The sequence below is a fragment of the Corylus avellana genome, chromosome ca9 (genome assembly GCF_901000735.1).
Source record: "Corylus avellana chromosome ca9, CavTom2PMs-1.0".
Classification (NCBI taxonomy): domain Eukaryota; kingdom Viridiplantae; phylum Streptophyta; class Magnoliopsida; order Fagales; family Betulaceae; genus Corylus; species Corylus avellana.
Window position 1 is genome coordinate 4,992,844 of NC_081549.1, and position 21,958 is coordinate 5,014,801.

General features: G+C 34.9%; 1 protein-coding gene across 2 annotated transcripts; it reads left to right on the forward strand.

The window, feature by feature from the left end:
- Positions 1-989: 989 nt before the first annotated feature.
- On the forward strand, positions 990-15,053 carry LOC132191689 (uncharacterized). 2 transcript variants are annotated; one of them, XM_059606781.1, is made up of 24 exons: positions 990-1,309; positions 1,420-1,520; positions 1,599-1,812; positions 2,071-2,152; positions 2,247-2,520; positions 3,286-3,388; positions 3,487-3,623; positions 4,023-4,196; positions 4,988-5,187; positions 5,291-5,434; positions 5,526-5,614; positions 7,152-7,299; positions 7,414-7,466; positions 9,169-9,224; positions 10,066-10,229; positions 10,566-10,732; positions 11,962-12,013; positions 12,093-12,165; positions 12,682-12,783; positions 12,913-13,009; positions 13,091-13,207; positions 13,291-13,532; positions 13,656-13,796; positions 14,183-15,053. In XM_059606781.1, exons 1-24 carry the CDS (start codon positions 1,150-1,152, stop codon positions 14,363-14,365), a joined length of 3,273 nt encoding a protein of 1,090 aa, XP_059462764.1. In that variant the 5' UTR covers positions 990-1,149; the 3' UTR covers positions 14,366-15,053. The 2 variants fall into 2 exon arrangements, with proteins under 2 accessions (XP_059462764.1, XP_059462765.1); XM_059606782.1 differs by having other exon boundaries at positions 1,602-1,812.
- The last annotated feature ends 6,905 nt before the right edge of the window (positions 15,054-21,958 follow it).

A 21,958-nucleotide genomic window follows, 5' to 3' on the forward strand; every position in this document is an offset into this window, starting at 1 on the left:
CGACTTACGAACTGGACACGGACCTAACATGAAATTAATTGGTTAGGATTAGGGGTCTAACTCATTTAATTAAATTGATCGAGTTAGTGTTAAACTATATATGTATAGTTTGAGAATGCGTTTTCAAAAAATTGCAATTTAAAAAATGTTAAAAAATCCGCATTTTCAAATTGCAAGTAAGTAATGCATTTTAAAAAACGCACAATTTTAAATGTAAAACTGCGATTTTATCAAACGTTTATATGCACTTTTAAAATAAAGTTTTTAAATTACACATTTTGAAAATTATAAACCCAAACAATATTATAATCATGCATCGATATGACCATAAATCAACACGCAAACACTAGCTCTTAGTTAGTGCCTCGGAGTTAGGGGTGGGTAGATTAATCGTTTACTGCCTATCGACCGCTTACCGCCAGAAGTCGGTCGGTAATCGGTTAAGGATTTTTATACTAACATCGGCTCGGTTTGGTTAATCGGTATAAATATTTTTTTGTCAATTAACTAAATTAACCGATAATAAACATTTTTTTAGCAGAATAATGATTACGAGGGCATTAGCTAGGTTTTTTTAGTAAAAAATATTATTTGGTGGATTCTAGGACTAATTTATTAGTAGAACACATGTATGATAGACTCTTATTGTGTCAATTAATGGGCCAATTTAAAATTTGTTTGGTTTAATAAACTATTTTAGTCCCAAAAAATAATTTGAGCCCCTAAAACAATCCATTTTTGGTCCAATAAAAAAAAGCTAACGGTTAACCAAATTGATTTTAACTGAAATTCGTTTAACTGAAAGTTTCGAAATAAATCGTTATCGAAATGTAATTGATGAATTAATTGATTTAACTAGCAATTTTGATTAGCCAACCGAACCAGCAATTTCAATTAACCAAACCGGAACAAAAATAAAATAAAGCGATACCAGGCTACCAGCTACGACGTCGTCTTCTAGTTTTCTGACGTTGGTTGGATCATCATTCTACTTTGCCCAGAACTCGTCGCCAGTTCGTAGACTGCTCCCGAGTCTCGAGTGCTCTAGAATAATACGCAGAACAAAGCAAGCCCCAATTGGCTCTCAATCCCTTTGAAGAAAGACGAAAGAGATTTATGTAAATAGCTCACACTCAACTGCTTGAAGCAATGGAAGAAGAGCATCGATTGATATGGGAATCAGTGCCACCGGAATCCATGGTCTCCCTAACGGTTGGCAGGGCCATGACCGCTCTGCTCAGCGCTCGCCCTAGAAAACTCCACAGCGCCGTTTCTCGCCTCTCCTCTGACCCTAAAAGAGGCTCACTCGGTACTTCTATCTCTCTCTCTCTCACACACACGCGGACTTCCACCTCCAGAGTTATCTTCTGTATTGGTCTTTGAAGCTTGTATTTTTTACTCTGATGCCGAATTTCGCAGGTTCTTTGGAGGACTCTCTCTGGTTTTTGCACAAGTATGTAAACGACGCCAACGAGGACGAGGAGGCATTGGATCAAATTCTCGTTCCCATGATTGAACATGTAATTAGATTTTATTGCCCATTTTCATATTTTAAACATGGAGTATATCTTTATTTATTTATTAATTTTTGTTTAAAGCAGACATTGAGTTTCAAGGAGTCGAAGAATGGAGGGCAGGCTCTGATACTTGTGAACTGGCTCTTTCAAGACGAGCTTCGTTTCCAATCAATGGCGACGAAACTTGCTAACATCGTCGTGAGAAAAGACGACAGCTATATAGCCCTTGGCTGGTGCGTCCTCGTCCGCAATCTTCTCCAGTATGAGAGCTCCATTTCTCAGTATTCAATGAATGGTAAAACACCCTTTTCTCTTTTTCTGCTTTCTAAATGTACTATTTGCCTCAATTCAGCCAGGTTTTTGTTTATGCTCTCATACTTGTGTGTGTTAGTTGTATTTTGAAGAATTCAAAAGAAAGAGTAGAACCTTAGTATTATATTAGTTTAGTAATTATCTGTGGAATTGGAAGCCCATTGTATAATCTAAGATTACTAGACCTTGATGTTGAGGATTGATGGATTTTCTTTTTCTTTTTTTTTTTTACTGACGGCAGGAATTATGGAGCGGTACAATGATCTGTTGAAGATACTTTGTTCATGTATGTCGCGTCTGTTGAGTATTGTATGTAAAGGAAGGTATGCATGACACATTCTGAAACCATTTTTGTTGTGTGCACTTCAAAACCAGGAGTGGCAATTCGGTTCCATGTTTGACTGCTTGTTTCTGTAGTACTTTTCAGGATGGATTTGAGTTGCCATCTCGACTCGCAGTGTCTGCTGCTGATTGTTTTCTGGCTCTCACTGAAGCATTGACAAAAAAGGTTCTGAGTAACAAGCCAACATTGAATTCAAGTGCTTTGAATCGGGTGATTACTTTAGTGCCGGCAAGTGATAAGAAAGCAAAACCAGCGTCAAAGTCTTTGGAAGTCTCAAACATGGAGATGGAATATTTATTTTGGGATCATTTAGAGGAACTCATTAATTTAGTGCAGAGACTGCTTGCTGTATGTTCTATCCTTATTAGGCTCCAAGATGGAACTTATTTATACTTGTTCGTATTCTGTACTGTACTTACTAATAGTTGGGGATGCTGAGTTAGTGATGCATGCACTTTTCCTGTTGAGTGATTATGATGGATGTCATTAATTATGATATGCACTCTGAACAAAGAAAGTAATTGTAAAAAGAGCAAAAAGAAAACTAATTGATATTAACACCATCTGTGTGAACGCAATTCAAATGCTTTATTGAAACCAAGAAAATTCTCAAGAACAAGTGGAAAGAAAATTAACTGATGTTAATACCATCTGTCTGGATGCAATTCGAATGCTTTATTGAATCACGAATTTTACTCAAGGAGAAATTTATTTCCGTTGATATGTTCCTTGTTTTTCTCCACTCTTTTCTTTTCCTTTACTTCACAATTTGCCATCAAGCCTTCTAGTATTTTTTTTTCTCCATGAGGTTCACAATAGAATTGGGAACTTTTGTGGGGAATCCTGATAGATGGATTGAAGGAAAGTGAATATCTGAGACGGTCATGTTTTAAAAAAGCCCCCATGAAAAAAAGGTTAGAGACTATACATGTTGGTAAACAAAAGCATTGCTTTATTTGGTGAAGTGTTTCTTGAAATATTTATTCAGCATTCTACTCTTTCAAGGTTAAATGTTACTTACTTCCAATACTACTTTGATTGCACTGTTTGATACTTGAAGTTTGTTATGACAATCGAATATAATAGTGTATATATTTTTACCATCCTCTGCAGTGGAGCAGAAAAAGTCGACCTTTACATGCTAAAGGGTTAGAGAAAGTGCTAAAGTGGTTGCAAGAGATAAAAGGGCATTACAGTTGCTTTCAAGATGAGGCAGGTCTAATACCCAATGCATGATTTTGATCATATCATATATCTTAGTACGTATAATTTTCTATACATTGTGATTTCTTTTGTCTGTAACATGGAAGACAGGCTCAAAGATTCTCAAGACTGGAGTAACGTTACTCTCTTCTTGTTGGAAGCATTATGGCATGCTATTGCACTTGGAAGATCAGAAATTTTCTCAGACTTACAAAGAACTGTTGGACCAGTATTTATCTGGCATCCAGGTTAAGTAGACCATATATTAGTATCTTCTGTCTGTTCAGTTTGACTTTGAGTAGCATGATACTCATGATACCTTTATTTTTTTTTTTATTCAAATAAACTCTCAATCTTTCACATCTTATCTGTAAGAAAGAATTTCTATTTACATGATCTAATCAAGGTAATGAGGAATTTAGGTATAGCCTGGTTATTCTTTAACTTGATCTGACAGTGTCAAATATGCTAATTTGCTTGATACGAGAAATATAGAATAATGTATTCTTGTAACTGCATCCAGAATTACTGGCTGTACTTTTATTTTATTTTTTCTTTTTGACATTGTATTTGTGATGACTCATATATCTCTTCTCCTTTCATTCAAATGAAATTATTAAGTTGCTGATACAAAGAAGCATATGCAGTATTATACAGACAACCATACTGGAGGGCATATCGATAGTAAAGGTGGTGGTGTAGAGACCAGAAATTTTTTTCTGAATTGTTTATGCCTTCTATTGGGACGTTTAGACAGCAAAAAATTTGAAAGTACAACCGTGGAATATGGGATGCAGATATCGGATGTTCTTTTACCACAGGTAGTTATGCTTGAGGTCATGAAGAAACAAATCACAGTTATTTTGAACAAGAGTCATATACAAGTTTATGGTTCATGCAAATTGAGGCTATATTTCCTTTTAAATTTATATACGTATTATTTAATTGAATGCTTGAGGGGCCATTGTCTTAAGCAATAGTGAAGTCCCAGGCTCCCAAATGCGAGTGTGTGGGTTTGAGTCTTGAGAGCAGCCGCTACATACAAAAATTACTAAAGGTTAGTACCGTATAGAAGACACCCACCCAGGATTCCACTTCGGTGGGTCTAGTACTGAGTGATGACCTTTTCTGATATCTACTGGACAGTTAGCATTGCTTGTCATGTATCTTATTAATCTGTTAGCTGTATCCACCGTGACAGCTGCGGGGGAGTTGTGACTAATTCCGACATGTTGCTGAAGTGGATTTGTCAAAATTTAGATCTTTTGTAATGTCTGGGAGTGATAATACAAAAAATACATGCGTTAACTCTGTCAAAACTGGGTCATGATGATATCAGAATTGGTTAGCTCTAGGTTATACAACTTATTAGAAGTTTTCCTAGGTCCGTTTTTAGATCTCTAGTTATTGGGGTTTGAACAAGCAAGATGGCCCTCTCCTCCTGTTGTGATAGATTAGGTGTTTCTTGATTAATTTTGATACATAGATTGATTGCTTTCAATCCTGGACCTCTTTATATTCATACAATGGCAATTAGGGACTTGTAATAACTTTAGTTTGACCCATTGTGTTCTAATTGTCATGTCTACTTTTTTATTCTCCGGTTTTGAAGCTTCATTGTGCTGATGAAGATGTGCTAGATGGGGTTGTTTGCATATTAAAGGCGGTCATTTTTAAGTCCTATTCAGCTGGAATCAGTCTTGCTGACACTAGATTGATGGATTCTGTTCTACCTATGCTGGTTCACTTTCTAGACGAGCGGGATGGCACTGCTAGAGCTGTTGTTATGCTCATAGCAGAATACTGCTCAGTGTATTTTTTTTCCATTCTTTTCACCTTCTAATACTTTGTGGCAGCAAAAAGTAAATATTCTGTCTTTGAGGTTAAAACCTCACTTACGTTAATGATTCACCAGGAGCAGAGACAGTCAGTGCATTCAAGAAGTTCTAAAGAAGATTTCATCTGGAAATCTTCTTCAGCGGAGGAATGCTGTTGACGTTATATCAGAACTTATTCGCATATCATCTGATTCAATAAATGAACCTTCTCATTTGGAATGGTATAAGACTACACTAGTAGCTGTAGTTATTCAGTAATGATTTCACCTTTTTACTGTTTGTCTAAGTCTTATCTTCCTATGACTATGGCAGGCAAGATATTGCAAACCGATTGCTGGAGTGCCTTGGAGATGAAGAAAGTGTAATTCGTGAGCAGGCATCTAGTTTGCTTCCAAAGATAGGTTGGTTTTGACTATTTAAAAGGTTGTATGATAAGTCTTGTTCACCATGATCATGAAATTTGTTTTGTATTCTGGCATTCAACTATTTAAAATTGAAGGGATAGAATCCATGAATGTTTATACTTGTTTAAACCCTTGTGAGCTTAAGCTATAATTACTAATAACTGTAGCTCAGATTTGCATATGGTTCTCATTTCAGGACCTTAGTTGCCTTATGTTGTGAAAGCAAATTACTATTAATGGATCAGGCAACTGGAAAATATGACATTTCCTCTTTTTAGCTATACATTAGAGACGCTCATGGGAAGTTTCAACTGAAAAATTCCCAGTGCACAAACAGGATTGCAGAAGTACTGAATAGAAAGAAATCAAAAAAGATGATAAAAATGAAAATAACATAAAATTAAACAAAAGATAAAATGAGAACAAAAATGATACATCTGGCATGATAAGTTAGGTAGGAGAGGGAGGAAAAATTCATGATTCACTTTGAAGTATTTGGATAGAGCCACAACATTTGACTCCTAAACCCCTTCTGCACATTGAAATCTCTGTTTAACATGCTGCAGTCACATTATATTTCCATTTACATATGATATCTGCCAAAACAGAGCTGAAGCTTCATCTGAAACTATAGCAGATTCTGTGGCTATAGACCTATTGATATTGGAAATATTCAATTGGAACAGAGCATTTCAAAACCTCCCATATAACATCCTAGGCAACCATAAACATTCTTCAAAAATCTCAAAACTCCATTTGTACAGGTTGAACTTTATAAGAACATAATATATGCAAATGGAAGAATGGGAAGCATTTGTATTACCACCAAGTAACGAGTGTGAATGAGAATATGCACTTTATCACATTACTGGATATCCACTTAGTGGACTTGGTGTTTCTCAGCTCTCCTGGACTTACAAAAGTATGTTTGATGCCTGGAAAAGCTGCAGTAAATTGAATCATAGTATGTGTCCTTCTATGCTTTATATTGATATTCCCAAGAGGATCCATATTTCTTTCCTACAGAGTAATAATGTGATTTGTGCTTGTAGGCATTTAATCTCCATTCACTGTTTGTTTTATTCTATCCTGTCTTAAATTAGAAGCACCTGTGCGCATCTCCTTTGTTTATAGACTTATAGTATAGTTTCTGTTTGAAAAAGATATGCATACAAACATATATGTGTGTTATGTATGTATATATGACTTCAATTATCTGTATCAATGTATTTTCATAGTTTGGTTTCCATATTTTGATTATTCAGGGTTTTTTTGTTTTTGTTTTTGTTATTATTTATACTGTATTAGTTATGCTACTGTATAGGTTATACATATGCCTGCATTACCTACTAGTTTCAATCTTACTTCTGTTGGAAATTATTGTTTTGTAAATTATTCTTGTAAAGAGCTGTAAATAGCCATCTGCTTTGGTAATGTAATCTGCCTGGAAATTATTTTCTGTTACATTTGTTAGTAAAGGGATTGACGTTTTGATTGCAGTACTTTACAGTTTTAATTTTTTTTTTTTTTGCAGACCCTTCATTCATTTTTCCAGGATTAGTTCGTCTTGTTTACTCTTCAGATGAAAGCGTCCAGTCATCTGCTGGTGATGCCTTCATTAAGGTGCTCAAATATCATAATGAGAAAGTTGAAGTTATCTGTATGCTGCTAGACTGTCTGAGGTATCTTGCCTTTTTGTTTGTTTTCTTTTTCCTTTTTTTTTCAACTTCCAATGCTTAAGGTTCGTAGCACATCAGACAGCATTTTGACCTATTTTTCCCTCATTTTTCTCACAGCACCCTCAACCGAAGCCTAGATCTTCCACAAATGACAGGAGATATAGGGGAAGGTTTGCCTCTCTTGTCTTAATGACACAATTTGCTAGATGCATGATTATCTTCTGTACTTAAGTTTACCTATAATGTTTTTCCCTTGGATTGTATGACCCCTTCTTGATGTGATTTATGTAGTGTCCTTTACCATCCTTAATTGTCAAAACATAATTTTGGAATTGAAAATCTTGATCTGGTCCCAAGATTATGAATCTATTACTTATAAGGGCATTCACATTGGTTTATGCATATTTTTATTCAAAATGGCTAATCAAAACCTACTTTATCTAGTTTAGCTAATGAATTTTAAAAGATGCCATATATCCGATTATCTTTTTTTTTTTTTTTTAATCTATATCATTGAAATATTATTTCTTTATTTTTTTATAAGGATTGTATTTTTCCTAAAGATCCTATTTTTCAACTTTTGGGAAAAGAGAGATGTGGAGAGAGAAATAAAAATCTTGATGCTGGTCCCAAGATTATGAATCTATGACTTATAAGGGCATTCACATTGGTTTATGCATATTTTTATGCAAAATGGCTAATCAAAACCCACTTTATCTAGTTTAGCTAATGAACTTTAAAAGACGTCATACATCCGATTATCTATTTTTTATTTATTTATTTTTATCTATATCATTGAAATATTATTTCTTTATTTTTTTTATAAAGATTGTATTTTTTCTAAAGATCCCATTTTTCAACTTTTGGTAAAAGAGAGATGTGGAGAGAGAAATAGTATATTAATGAGATGGATGTGTGAACAGTGCCCGCTACATGTAGCGGTGCACTGTCCACCAATGCAATAAGAATGTATTTTGCATTTGAGTTGCATAATCCGATGCAAATGATTTTTTAGTGTTTTGCTTATCTATTTTAGATAAAAGTAAGAAATGGTTAAGCCAATGTGAGTGCTCTAAAGGGTATTTATTTAATATTTCTGGACATTGGTTGTGTGTATGGTCCATTAGGTCTTATTTTGGGTTTTATTATGTTATTGGATCTCAATTTGTGGGTTACAATAGTTATTTTGCATGAGCTTAGTAGTCAAAGTCCATTAAGTCCAAGTCATACAAGGGTTAAGTTTAGTTTTTTGGAAATATTAATGTAATGCATTCAAATCAATAGAGAATAAGTTTCATGAAAATATTGCAGTAATTATGCTCTTGAGGTTTGTGTGATGCAATCCTTTTTTGAGTTGTGATGCCAAGGAAGTCCTAAGCATGATGCCCAAAAAACTAGGTGTAATGCCTAGATTTATTTTATTCTTATTTTCCTTTTAGTTTCCTAGCAACTTCAATCCAATTCCAGCTAGCACATACTTGGAATTGTGATTCCTATATTTCCCTGAAAATCAAAATCTAATAACCACTACCATCCATCCATCAATTTTTATGTAAAGCCCTTTGTCCTTCATAATTTTCCATGTGCTTTTCCTTTTTCTTTGGTTATTTTTTATTCTAAAAAAATAGTAATGCTTGGAATCTTGTAAGAATCTTTTCTATATAGAATGTTTGGAATCTTGTGAGAATCTTTTCTATTCCAAGTCATTATAAAGTTCTGAAGCTTCTTCTCATATGGTCTATCTTGCTGGAAATAATTAAACTCAGGGTTAGGTTCTATTCTTAATTGCTCTGATTGTTAGAGAGTTCTATTATTCTCTTTGGTCAAGAAAAGTAGATCCAATTTATAATCATTCATTTGTAACTTTGGCAGGGTCAAAGTTTGATAGTGATCGAGTACTCAGGCTGATCCCAGAGTGGTCAAAAAGTGTAAGATTGATGCTACCATAAATTGATTATATTTTAAATATTTTTCTTCCCTTTCGTAATTCACTGAAATAATGCATATCTCTCTGTTTTTTTTTTTTTTTTTTTCTAATTGTTGTCTTTGAACTAGTGATAGAAGACCTGATTTTGACTTGCTTTGTAGATTCTCTCTCTCTCTCTCTCTCGCGCGCGCGCACACACACAAGATCATATTGTACCAATCCACAGATACCTTCCCCCTCTTAAAAAAAACAGATACCTTCCCCCTCTTTAAAAAATGATATCTAAAACTGCAGCATATCTAGCAATCACTGAAATACATGGCATTCTAAGATGTGCCTTGGTTGCTTCTTTCAATGTCCAGAATAAATCAATGACAATGTAAGGATACAAAACTAGTACAGAGTTTTTGAATTTGAGGATTTACTTGTCAGACATGCTTGCATGCAGAGGGACATGTGTACATGCACATGGATGAGTTATCAGCAGCCTGTTTATATAAATATTATTCAGTTTCGATGACGTGAGTTTGATGCTCATTACGGTCTTTCCAACAACTTAATCTGCCGGCTGGCTCCAGTTGTGGGGGCGATAGTAAACCCCACTGAATGTAGTGGGTTAACAGTTTCATACATTATTGCTTCTGTATATGTGGTGACGCAAACAATTGGCAGATATTTTATGCTAGTTCCTCTGTATATTCATGTCTAGCTTTTGCAACTGTTCCTTGTATCTATCTCAGTGAAACAAACTGGATTAATTGGGTGTAGCTCAAATTTTGAAAAAGTTTGCATTTGCTTCTCGAAAAATTTCTCAACTTCTGAATTTGTTTGAAATATCACAGGTTCAGGACTGGAACTGTTTGATTGGACCATTAATAGACAAGATGTTTGCAGAGCCATCAAATGCAACTATTGTTAGGTTTTTGAGTTATATAAGTGAACCCCTAGGGGAAGCTGGTGATGTAGTCATGTATCGTGTTCTATTGCATATGAAAGGGCAGAAAGAGTGAGTAAATTACTTTAATTGCAACATCCTGCCTTTTATTCCTTTTTTTGTGTTTACTTCTTGTTTTCAGATATTGCTTGTTTGTTTGTCAAATCTTTTAAGTTTTTTGGGAAAATATTGCTTGTTTTCTTCATCACAATTGTGAGCTAAGTAACTCAAAACACTTCTAAAAGGGAGCTGCATCTGTTATGCTCAAATGCTGGATCTGTTGTTATGTTAAATATGTTTGGCATATAACCTTAAAGAATTTGATCTCCTATGGACGTGGCTATCTTCTTGTGTCTGACCTATTCTACCCATTGCATTTCACACGATTGATGAAAGCTTTTGATCCAGATGGGAGAGCGGAACATATACCAATCACGATTCTGTGACAATGCAGCAATCTCTGTTTGAGCGCCTTTGCCCATTACTCATAATTAGGATGCTTCCACTGAGAATTTTTAATGACCTTAACTCATCCATCATGTATGATCAAGTTCTTATTCAAGGCATTCTGCATGGTATGCTTTTCTGCCTTCTATAAGCTCCTTTTTTTCCTTTTGTTTTTACAATTTAGAGCTTCTTCAATTGATTTCATAGTTGTAGACTTCATTTTGTAACTTCAAAATCATGTGGATGACATTTGCTTTTTTATATTTTTCTTACTGGAGAATATAGTTGTTGACAAGTTTTTTTTTTTTTTCATTATATATATATATATATATATATATATATATTAAAAAAATAAAAAAAAATTGTTGATAAGTTTTTACTTGCATATTTTACCATCTATCAGCACACATTAACTATTTTTTTTTAATGTACATTAATGATCAATCTTTTAGATTTTACATGATATAATAGCAGCTGTAATGCTTTACTGAGATTTGTGTATGTGGGTCATTTGTAATAGTAGAAGAAATTTGGTAACAAGTTTGTCTATAAGTCTCAGCTTCCATATGTTTAAGCATGATTTTAGACTATACTGAGTTGCAAAGAGGAATGCTAGGCTTACAAACACATTTTACAAAAAAACTTTTACAAACTGATGTGGCACAACATGGTTGGATATGAGATAAATTCAAATTTTGAGAAACCCAATCATGTTATACCATATCAGTTTGTAAAAGTTTTTTTGTAAAATGTGTTTGTAAGCCTAACATTTTTCAATTGCAATTCTTGGCCAAACCTTGGCTAGATGCATGTCTGAGTTTTCTCTTCACCCCAACTGAAGCTTCTCATTTCTCAAAATAAACTATCTATTATAAACCCTAAAATTTAATATCACAGCTTTTCTTTTTCAAAATATTAAAAGAAAGGTCCAACTATTCTTTGTCACATATTAATTGGAGAAAGTCAAAAAATATTGGAGCTTGCTTCTTTTTAACAATAATTAAATACCCGGATATACCAAAAGAGCTAATCAGACAATTTTCCTGAAGCTGAGCATCAGTCTTTCCCATGGCTAGCTTGGAAGCATTAGTCTGAAACTGTATTCAACAAATGAGCTTTGGTGAATAGATCTTCTTATCTACGAACTCTACATTTTCAAAAGAGAGATCTATCTAATGCTAATTATATTCTGAAATTTGAATGATGTAGAATCAAAGTTGATCTATTAATTCCATTCATGAAAATCATGATTCACAGCCCAAGTTACTGGTTGATTGTCATATGGCATCTTTGCATATATTTTTAGTCATGATCCATTTATATACTTACTTTTGCTTGTTTTTTGGGGCGATCCCAGGGTATGGAGATACCAACAATCATGACAGTATTGCTGCTTTCCTTTTAAACAGGTTGATTCACTAGCATTACCTTAATCAAGCTTTAGTAATCTGAAGGAGGGAGTCTGATTTTCCTTTCTTTTTTCTTTAGGGCATTTTATAAGTTTGAATTTGAAGATGTACGGAAGCTTGCTGCTGAGCTCTGTGGTCGCATTCACCCCCAAGTATGCAACAACTTTGCCTAACTGTGTTATTAGTGCATATGACTTGGTTTATGCTAGCGAGAGTGCTTGGTGTTTCCTTTATTTATTTTTTAAATTTCTCAAATGAGGTCTTAGTGTTGGTCTTACATGCTGGAAACAGTTGTTCATGTCCCTCCTATATAATCACTGAAAGGTATTTGCTTCTAAAAGTGGAACTCCAACTCAAAAAAGTGCCCTGAGATATGCAACTTTAAGCTTTGAAGACTTAAATATTCAAAGCCTAATTGTTTAGGGTGTGAGATTTCTGTGGGGGAACAGCTTTACATGTTCATTGAGGAAACAAGGAGTTAGAAGACATTTTTTCCTTCTTCCTTCTTCTCTGTTGTATAAACACATACTTCTCTCTATGTGTTGTGTATAACATATTATATAAAGAATATAAGCTTTGACATAGATATTGCTTTCTCATTTCTTGTTATGTGTTTAGTTATGGGTCTTCGCAAGTTCAACTAAACTCTCTGCCTTTTGATTCTGTAGGTGCTATTTCCAATTCTTTGCTCTGAATTGGAGGATGCAGCAGCTTCTCAGGATATTCTGAAGATAAAAGCTTGTTTGTTTTCAGTTTGCACTTCTCTTATGGTAACTGTCTTGTGCTGTCAATATATACTCTTGCATTTGAGAACTACAGCTTTTCTCATCTGCTTTAACTCTAAGCATCATCAATTCCATTTATGCCACAGCAATGTAAAGGTTTCTTCTGGTTTGTAGATCAGAGGCAAGGATTCAGTTACCCATCCTCTTATGCTCAAGATTAGGAAGACAGTAGAAACAGTGCTCTTATGGCCTTCACTGAATGGGGATGAAGGTTTGTAACTAATTACTTTATTTCTCTACTGATTCCTCTTGTCGTTACACAGTACTGGCTATAAGTATATTGTTCCCGCAGTTTCCAAAGCACAGCATGGATGCATTGATTGTCTAGCACTGATGATATGTGCTGAACTCAGAACTACAGAATCATTCCCGTCCACCTCAGAGAAGATTAGCATTCTTGGGAAGAAAGGTGATACTGGTTGGTTTATGTCCTTAGTATGCCTGAACATGGCTCATTATGGCATATTTGATATCTTTTTTCTCAAATTGCAGGGGATGCTGCCTCAAGAAACTCTACACTCAGTTATGTGATCCATCAATTTGTATACAATGAAAACAAAGATGGTTCGACATCCGAGTTGGCTAATACAAGCTGCACACTCGAGGCACCAGTCCAACTCGGTTTTCATTTGTGCATGGCTAATGTTCTCATCAGTGCTTGCCAGAAAATCTCAGATTCTGGCAAGAAACCCTTCGCTTGGAAAGTTTTTCCATGTCTTATCCATTCTGTTGAGGTATTTCAGTTATTGAGTTCATAATGTAGAGATCCTGATTGCTTTGAGTTTTTGTAAAGGGTGTGTTTCTGTATCACTTTTCTCCTCCAGCTTGCTTCTTAAAAGTGCTATCAAATATTGCAGGTGATATTGCAGTCAGAGATTAGAGCTGCATGCATCCAGGTTCTCTTTTCAGCCGTCTACCATCTGAAGTCTGCAGTTCTTCCTTACTCATCTGATCTTCTTAAACTCTCACTAAAAGCTCTCGGAAAAGAATCAGAAAAGGTAATAAAATCCTGTCTTGCACAAGCTTAACAAGTATTTTCCAGTTATTGCTTGCACTTCAGTATCTCTTATCTCAGATTATCAAATGGCACCCTTTTCGTACCTAAGTGACTGTGTCTGAGCGCACACACACATGCATCGATATCTTTTAGGGGGAATTGGGGGTTGGGGTGGGGGTAGCATGACAATTTTCAGCATATTTGGACACGTCCTTGGTGAGTACAAGCAACAATCTAGATGGGATTTTGTGCTCTTCACTATAAATTAAGTTGATTATTGTGCTGGTAAGGGAGTAGGTGCACTGAATAAAAACTGGGGCAAACCTAATTACGTGAAATATTCTTGTATTTATTGCTTATCTTGGTTTGCCTTCTATTGTGCATCAGGAAAGGATGGCAGGTGCAAAGCTAGTGGCATCTCTCTTGGCCAGTGATGATGTGATTTTGGAGAGTATTTCAGGATCACTGCTGGAAGCAAGATCCGTACTTTCAAGTATATCTTTGACAGATCCCTCCCTCAAGCTACGAAAAGTATGCAAAAAGTTGCTAATGTGCTTGACTTCTCCCTGAGTTGGTTTGAAGTACTTATCTTGCATAGAAGATAAAATGAGCTATTTGCTTCCTAATTACTTGGTTTAATGAAGTTGTACCTTGAAGTCGTAGTTGTACATAATATGTTAGGAAATCTCAAGAAAGCAAGTTACTTGTGGAAAAATTGTAAAGCAAGTTACTTTGTAGTGAGAGGGTTCTACTTTTTTTATTGGAGGTTGGCTAGAAGACGTTGCCGGTTATCATACAGGTAATCAAAATTTCTACAAAGAGTGTAATTGACGTCTCACGAACGCCGTGTATCAGCCGTGAATTCTGGTTCACAGAATATCTAAGGAATTGTACAGATGGAATGGTTTTGGTTTCAAAGTACCAACAGCAGGAAGAGGAACTACTGGCTGCCCTTATTTTATCATGCTGCTTTTAGATCCAATTTCACTTATTCTGGAAATCCTGCACAATTTAATCCTTCTCAATGAGAGTCTGTCTATGTGTGTGAGGAATTGCTTAGATGTGATTAACAATGTTATTGCAAGAGATTTGTGGGAGCATATATTACCAATGATGTGGCACAATTGTTGCCTATTGTTGATAGCGTGTATTATAATCTATGGGATCTTGGTGACGAGGAGATTGCTTTGGAAGTTTTCCCCTCTGCTGTAAGCGTCAACGCTCATAAAAGTGTGAAGGGGACATTTCCTTTTCCTAGAACTACCATGCATCCTAACTTGTGCTGATTTCGTAAAAGAGATCTTATCCGCAGAAGTCAAAGTCATTATTGAGAAGAATGCTGAGCTATGTGGATTGATGTGACTTTGCAATATGGCTATTTTTTTCCCCCCCAAATGTTGAACACGTTATTACTGTGTATTTAGGGTTCCGACAATACCCCAGGGTTGTGGGTGTAGTAGCTGAGAAAATTGTAAGGCTCCCGTGAGAGAGGACTCCAACGGCAAAACTTGATGTTTCATGTAAGCTTTGTGTTGGGGATATGGTGTAGCCTTGGGACTTCTTCTCGATGTGGTATATTCAGTGGGGTGCATGGATGTTGGAATCGATGGTTCAAAGATTTGATACTGGCGGACGCATTGTGGATGGAGAAGTAAGTAGTTGTAGCTATTTTTTTGGGAAAAAAGTTTGCATGCCCTCTCTCAAATTACTGCCAAAATTGTCAATATTCTCTTCAAATTATTCTCTGCATCAATGGCTAGTACAAATGCTAAAACGAACTTCAATTTTGTTTTTAATAAGACAGAAATACCATATAAATTTGAAAAAAAAAATTATTTTCTTTTTTTAAAAAAAAAATGTTTGGGGGTGACTCAACTACCCTCAACTTTGTTTGGGAGTTGCTTGGCCACCTCAAACCACTTAGGGGTGGTTCGACCATTTTAAGGTTTTTTTTTTTTATTATTATTTAATTTTTGGTATATTGATTGTTTTTTTTTTTTTAAAAAAAAAAAATTGTGCTGACATCAATTAAGACTACATAAATTAACTCGAACTTAACTCATTTAATTAAATGAATTAAATTTTTTAATTTTAACCCGTTAATTTCATTTTCTAGTTGTGGTCGAATAAAAATTGTTAACCTTATCGAAATGTCATGTAATTCTATGTTGCCGGGCACAACATGTGGGTCCCTAGCTACGTGGGGTTTGTACTTTCAAGCTTAGCGGTAGTCGTCGAGTTCCAGGGAGTCGAATTGTCTCTCTGTCTCTCTCCACCCAAGACTCCCATACTCTTTGTTGGAAGTAAAATCTTATCCCCCAATTTGATAGTGATTAAAAAAAAATCCTTAACCATGATAAAATGATACTAATATTAACGCCTTTTTACACCATGTTGATTGTTGAGGAGGTCTAATCAAATCTATGTTGAGATTAGGATATCCAATGACTTAAGGCCACCAGGCTAAGATGTATGTGTTAAAGTTGTCTCATCTCAAAGAGGATTGGGATTAGCTTTCACGTGGGTCTATGATGTTAATGGATTCTAATACCTTGTCACCTTATTGTCCCTATCTCCTAATATTTGGCCTTTCTGCGGTCTAAAGAGATTTTTTCCCCCAACATTATTTGTTTGGGTCACAAAGAAGGGACACGCTGTTGACAATTATTAGCCCTCCACTTTGCTTCTAAATTCTGGTAAATATAAATTTATTTCATGTATAATCACATTATTTCAATTTTACTCCTTCAATTTTCTAAATTTGATCGCATCCAAAAAAGAAAAAAAACAAAAATTGATGATGGTAGTTGGTTCAAGTCTTGTCAACTTGACGTTTTTTTTTTTTTTTTTTTTTCAACTCGAGGGTTTGAAGACTTGAACAATGGGATTATGGGAATGACCTTTCCGGTGGGCAAATACTGCCTGCCAAAGCCCCAAAAAACTTTTGGTCTCCGGCCACTTGTCCAAATCAAGAGCCCACCGATTCAGCTTAAAATTCTATGGAGATGAAACGGTATTGTAGCAGATTTGATTGATATAAGAGAAAAAAGTAAAAAAAAAAATTGTGTTGTAGTAATTTTTTAATTTGAATAGTAACAAAAAGTGATTAATTTAATGTAAAAAGTAAGAATATCGGAATTGATTTTGAAAAGAATTTTTTAGCTTTTTAGGTCTGGTCCGGTCTACCCTTTGCCAAACACATCCTAAAAGAAAACCACTCAATGGTTCACATTTAATTTTGAAGTTTTTTTATTGAAAAAAACAAAATAAGAATTTTTATATTATTTTCTAAATTCCATAAGCCCACCCAAATGGATCAAACTGGAAAGTTGAAAGTCAAAAAAACCACCCCTTTTGAAGAAAGAAAGAAAAAAAACCACTATAAATTAGTTAAAGATACAGCTAAACCACCCCTATCACAACCTTCCCATACAAACCAAAAAGGCGAAAACAAAATATACAGTCCATCGTCGTTGTATTGATACCTTTTGACGCGGATTCTCAATGCTGCAACTATTTTTCGCGGTGGCCTTCTCGGCGGTGCCTTTGACGCTGTACGTGCCGCCGATCAGGAGCCTGAATCTCTTCGTGGAGACCATCGAAGACTTTGTCCGCCAGACCACCATCTACACCCTCAGAGCCTATCCTCGCGTACGCCTCGCCTTCTCTCGCATCATCAACTCCATCCTCCGCCCAACCAGGAGGTAGAAGCCCTTTTTTTTTTTCTTTTTTTTTTCCATTCAACCAGTCAAATCCTTGCAAAAAGCACCCCAAAAAGACAAAATCGTCTTGTTCTGATTTCTGTTTTGTATATTTTCTTCTTCTTTTTGTGGGTTTGTAGTGGTGCTGGTGCTAGTTTGTGATTGTGGATTAAATCGTTTATTTTGGGATTTAATCTTCGAGATGATTCATAATTTGCTTCTGTGTACATGGATGTGTTTCCTGCAGATGACCCATAATTATTTTATCAATTGGGTTCTTTATTAGAGCTCAAACTTTTTCACTTTTTTTTTTTTTTTTTTTTTTTGTCCTTTTTATCATTAGCCTGGTCGGTTTTGTTAATTTTTGGGATTAATTCGTTGATTTTGATGAACATGGACTGTATCCTTATCACAAATTACAGATGATTCTTGTTGTATTTAGGTTTTTTGATGTTGAGTTGCTGAACTAATTCATGGGGTAGTAGTATTTGATTGTTCAATCTCAGTTAGGGTTTTGTTCTTGAGTAACTTCCATGGCATGAAGAGAATTCGAATGCTGAGATAATTTTGTTGCGGATTTGGGGTCTTTTAAGATTATCATAATTTTAGCCTAATGATACACTTATGCTCTTTTAAGAGCTGGAAGTGTTTTGGATTTGACTCTCTTATGGGGAAAAGCAAGATCCTTACAACGAAGGGTTGGGATTGGCTGCAATCCTTTAGGCAGATTTCAGTCGGTACAATTATGGTTAAACCATTTCAACTTTCTCATTGCTTATTTTATTGATCTGCTACAATTATTCAAAAAAATAATAATAATTTAGTGCAATTATTCAGAAAAAAATAGTATTAATCTGGTACAATTATTGTGTTTACCGACATCTTTTTATTGATATTACGTGTTTAATTCTATATTTCCAGTTGTGAAATTCCTTTAAATGGGTTGATGGGTTTTCATACTGGGTTGGTGGGTTTTCATACATGTGCGTGGGAGATAGCATTTTGTTTGTCTGATTTCAATTTGATTGGTAGGTAGTCGTTGGGGGAGGGTTTGTTCTGCCATTCTCAATCTAGGCACTCGGTTGGTTTCATGACCAACCAAGGAAAGAATTTTGTTGACGTGGCACCATGTGGGCCATTAGATGCAACAAAAAAAATCTTAATCGTGAAATAATTCTTCTTCATTTCACTTAAAATTGAGAGAATCCTTATCCGATTCGACCATGACATAGTCCTATCAGCGGGGAAGATAGCGTATTTAAGTAACTTAGGGCATGATTTATAGTATATCTAGTACAAAGAAATCTTAGGGCCCAACTGTCAGAAACCATAAAAATGAAACAATTGTTTAATAAGCTTGGGAGAATCAACAAGTATATATGATTACTCAAAGCCAAAGGCCACTAACGTGAGCTTTAATTAACCCTTTTCTCATACAATTGTGGTAGGTCAAGCTTATAAAAGCTGCCGGCTGAAGAAACTAGAAAAAAAAAATGTTCATAATGATGATGAGGATTCAGCAATTTCTTTCAAGAAAAGATATAGTTGGTTATATGTTGGGTGCAATATGATTAGGCAATGTCTACCAATTATACCGTACATGAATAAACTCTTATCCCAAAGAACAGAAAGAATTGAGAAATATCCTCCCTTCACATGCATTTATCACACCGATTTTACATAGTCTAACGTAACATGTTTTAAACAATTATTATTTTTTTTTCTTCAAGTGATTAACATGAAAAATCGCTTAAAATACGAAGAATAAGATTACTCAACGCAAACCATCTCGGAAAAACACTTGTGGAATAATCAAATGATGGGAATATGGGAGTGTTCAACCTTTTGACTTGGACTTTTTTTTTTTATGGTAGAAATTTGAGTTCCTCGTGTTTCATAGACTTTGGTTGAGTACGCCAAGTTTTTCATCCCAAGTCATACGTCTTTTGCTGAGGCCAAGATCCATTTGATATCTAAAATGGAGTGCTGCTTTGTAGACACGGATATCTTGGGCCAATTCTATTGACCCAATATTTAAGCCCGTAGAGATTGCCTCAAATATGAATTCTAGTACAAGCAATAAAGGCTATTGGGCCAAGATATACAGCTCACTAAGGCCCATCTCGTTTGGTAACCATTTTAAAAAACAAAAGCTCCTTGTTTTTTAAAATAAAAAAATACTATATACTTTTTCATGTTTCAAACTTTGTTAGAAAAAAATTAATAACACAAATTGCTATTAAGAAGAGAAAGTAACATCCAAATCATTTTCACATGAAAAAAAGAAAGAAAAAAAAAAAAAACTTATTGATACAAGATATGATTGATTTTAGGGAAAATGTATAATAAGTCCTTGAGTCAACCCTCCAAAATTTAAATCTCCCTAAGTTTTTTTTTTTTTTTTTTTTTTCTCGAAAATTTAGTCTATGGGTCAATTGAAATGACAATAAAATTCCTACTGTCAAAATTTTTTAACAGCCATTAGGGCAACTCAAAACGCATTGTTTTTCCTGATTAAAATATTCATTTTTTTTATTAATTTAATAAAAAAATTAAATCTAAAAAAAAATAAAATTGAACGGTGGCCAGGGGTGGCAAAACTAAATCTAAAAATAAAAATAAAAAATAAAAAATTGAATGGTGGCCAGGGGTGGTAGAACCACCCCTGGCGGTGACTTGCGGCCACCCCCAGGGGGTTTAGGGTGGCCGTGAGCCACCCCATGGGTGGAGGGGTGGCCCCCTTGGGTGGTTTGGGGTGGCCTGCGAGGGTTGGGTGGTGGCCAAGGATGGCACGCTGCCACCCCTACCACCCTTCAATTTTTTTTATTTTTTTTTTTAAATTTAATTTTTTAAATTAAATTAATAAAAATGAATATTTTAATCAGGTAAAACGGTGGGTTTTTATTTGCCTTAATGGCTGTTAAAAAATTTTAACGGTGGAAATTTTATTGCTATTTCAATTGACTCAGAGACTAAATTTTCGAAGAAAAAAAAAAAAAAAAAACCTTAGGGAGATTTAAATTTTGAAGGGTTGAATGAGGGACTTATTATACATTTTCCCTTAATTTTATATCTATTTCAATAATAGTCTACTCATGGATATTGTCTAGATTCATATCCATGAAAGGTAACTATGGCAATTGCCAATCCCACAATCTACATTGTTTTATAGAAAGTCAAAGGCTCTCTCATCTTTGCTTTGTTCTAATAGTGCTATCTTGTAGATGCACCATCTTGTAGGAATTAGGATCCTCATGAGGGGACAAAAATACATTTTTACTATAACTAATTGAATATTATTCAGTTTATTTGAAATGGAAAGGATCCTGTTCGATCTTGTAGAGCTTGCAATAATTAGTTTCAAATTACAACCCCAACCTATTAAACCTACTTTTAATCATACCCCTAATCCCAACCTCTTAAGCCCTCTACTCTCATTAAACCCTACTCCCATTAAACCCTCGGGCCAATTCGATGTAAAATCTATCCTCTTAAATCTTAATCCTGCTGAGTGGATAATGTTTTGTGGAGTTTTTGATTATGTATATGTTGTTTTTAATTTTAATTAATTTTGGAGCAAAATTTATCTTCAAACTGCATTAAAAGTTTTTTTTTTTTAAAAAAAAAAAAAACTCGACATGTGTTCAAAACGCATGTAATAACCGTATGCATTCTAAACACATGTTAATTTAATACACTGAATTGAAAGAAATTTGCTTCAACCCAATTTGAAGGAAAAATTTATTATTTTCTAATTAATGTAATAATGTAGATTGATATTCTTGCCACATGAAAGCTGGCAGAGGGAATTGCAGATCCATATTACAATCTTGGCTCTATTTTAATAAATATTTGAATATATATGGCGACATAGTAGATGGACTATCATGTGGTGTCTCCAATAATTAATTCCAAAAACCCAAAATTGGTGGGGCTAATGGAATTATAATGTCTAGGTTCAACCGTCTTCTATATATTATCTTACCAGGAAAATTTAAATTTATTAGAATATTCATTTATATGTCAATAAGCATTTACACGTTGGTTTTAGATGGAGACTCTTTTTTACTTGCCAACTGCAGTAAATTTCTGATTAACACATGCCATCAATATTAGATAACTTTTAGTTGGTTTTTCATTTTCTGTATAAATTAATAATGTAATTATACTTATTTTATTGAAATATAATAGGTATCACACAAATATAATCACAAATTTTTTTCTAATTTTCTATTAATACTTAAATAATCAGAATTCAGATTTACCTTTTGCTATTTTTCTTTTTGGCATGTTGCTGAGACATGGGGGTAGCTTTGGCCACCCCCAAGGGCCGGTTGCGGGTGGTCGACGCCACCCCCATGGCCCTAGGGGGTAGTTCGGCCACCCTTTAAGGCCAAATCCAAAAGTTGGAATTTTTGGGTTTGGCCCTAGGGGGGGCAACCACCCCCTAGGGCCAAACCCA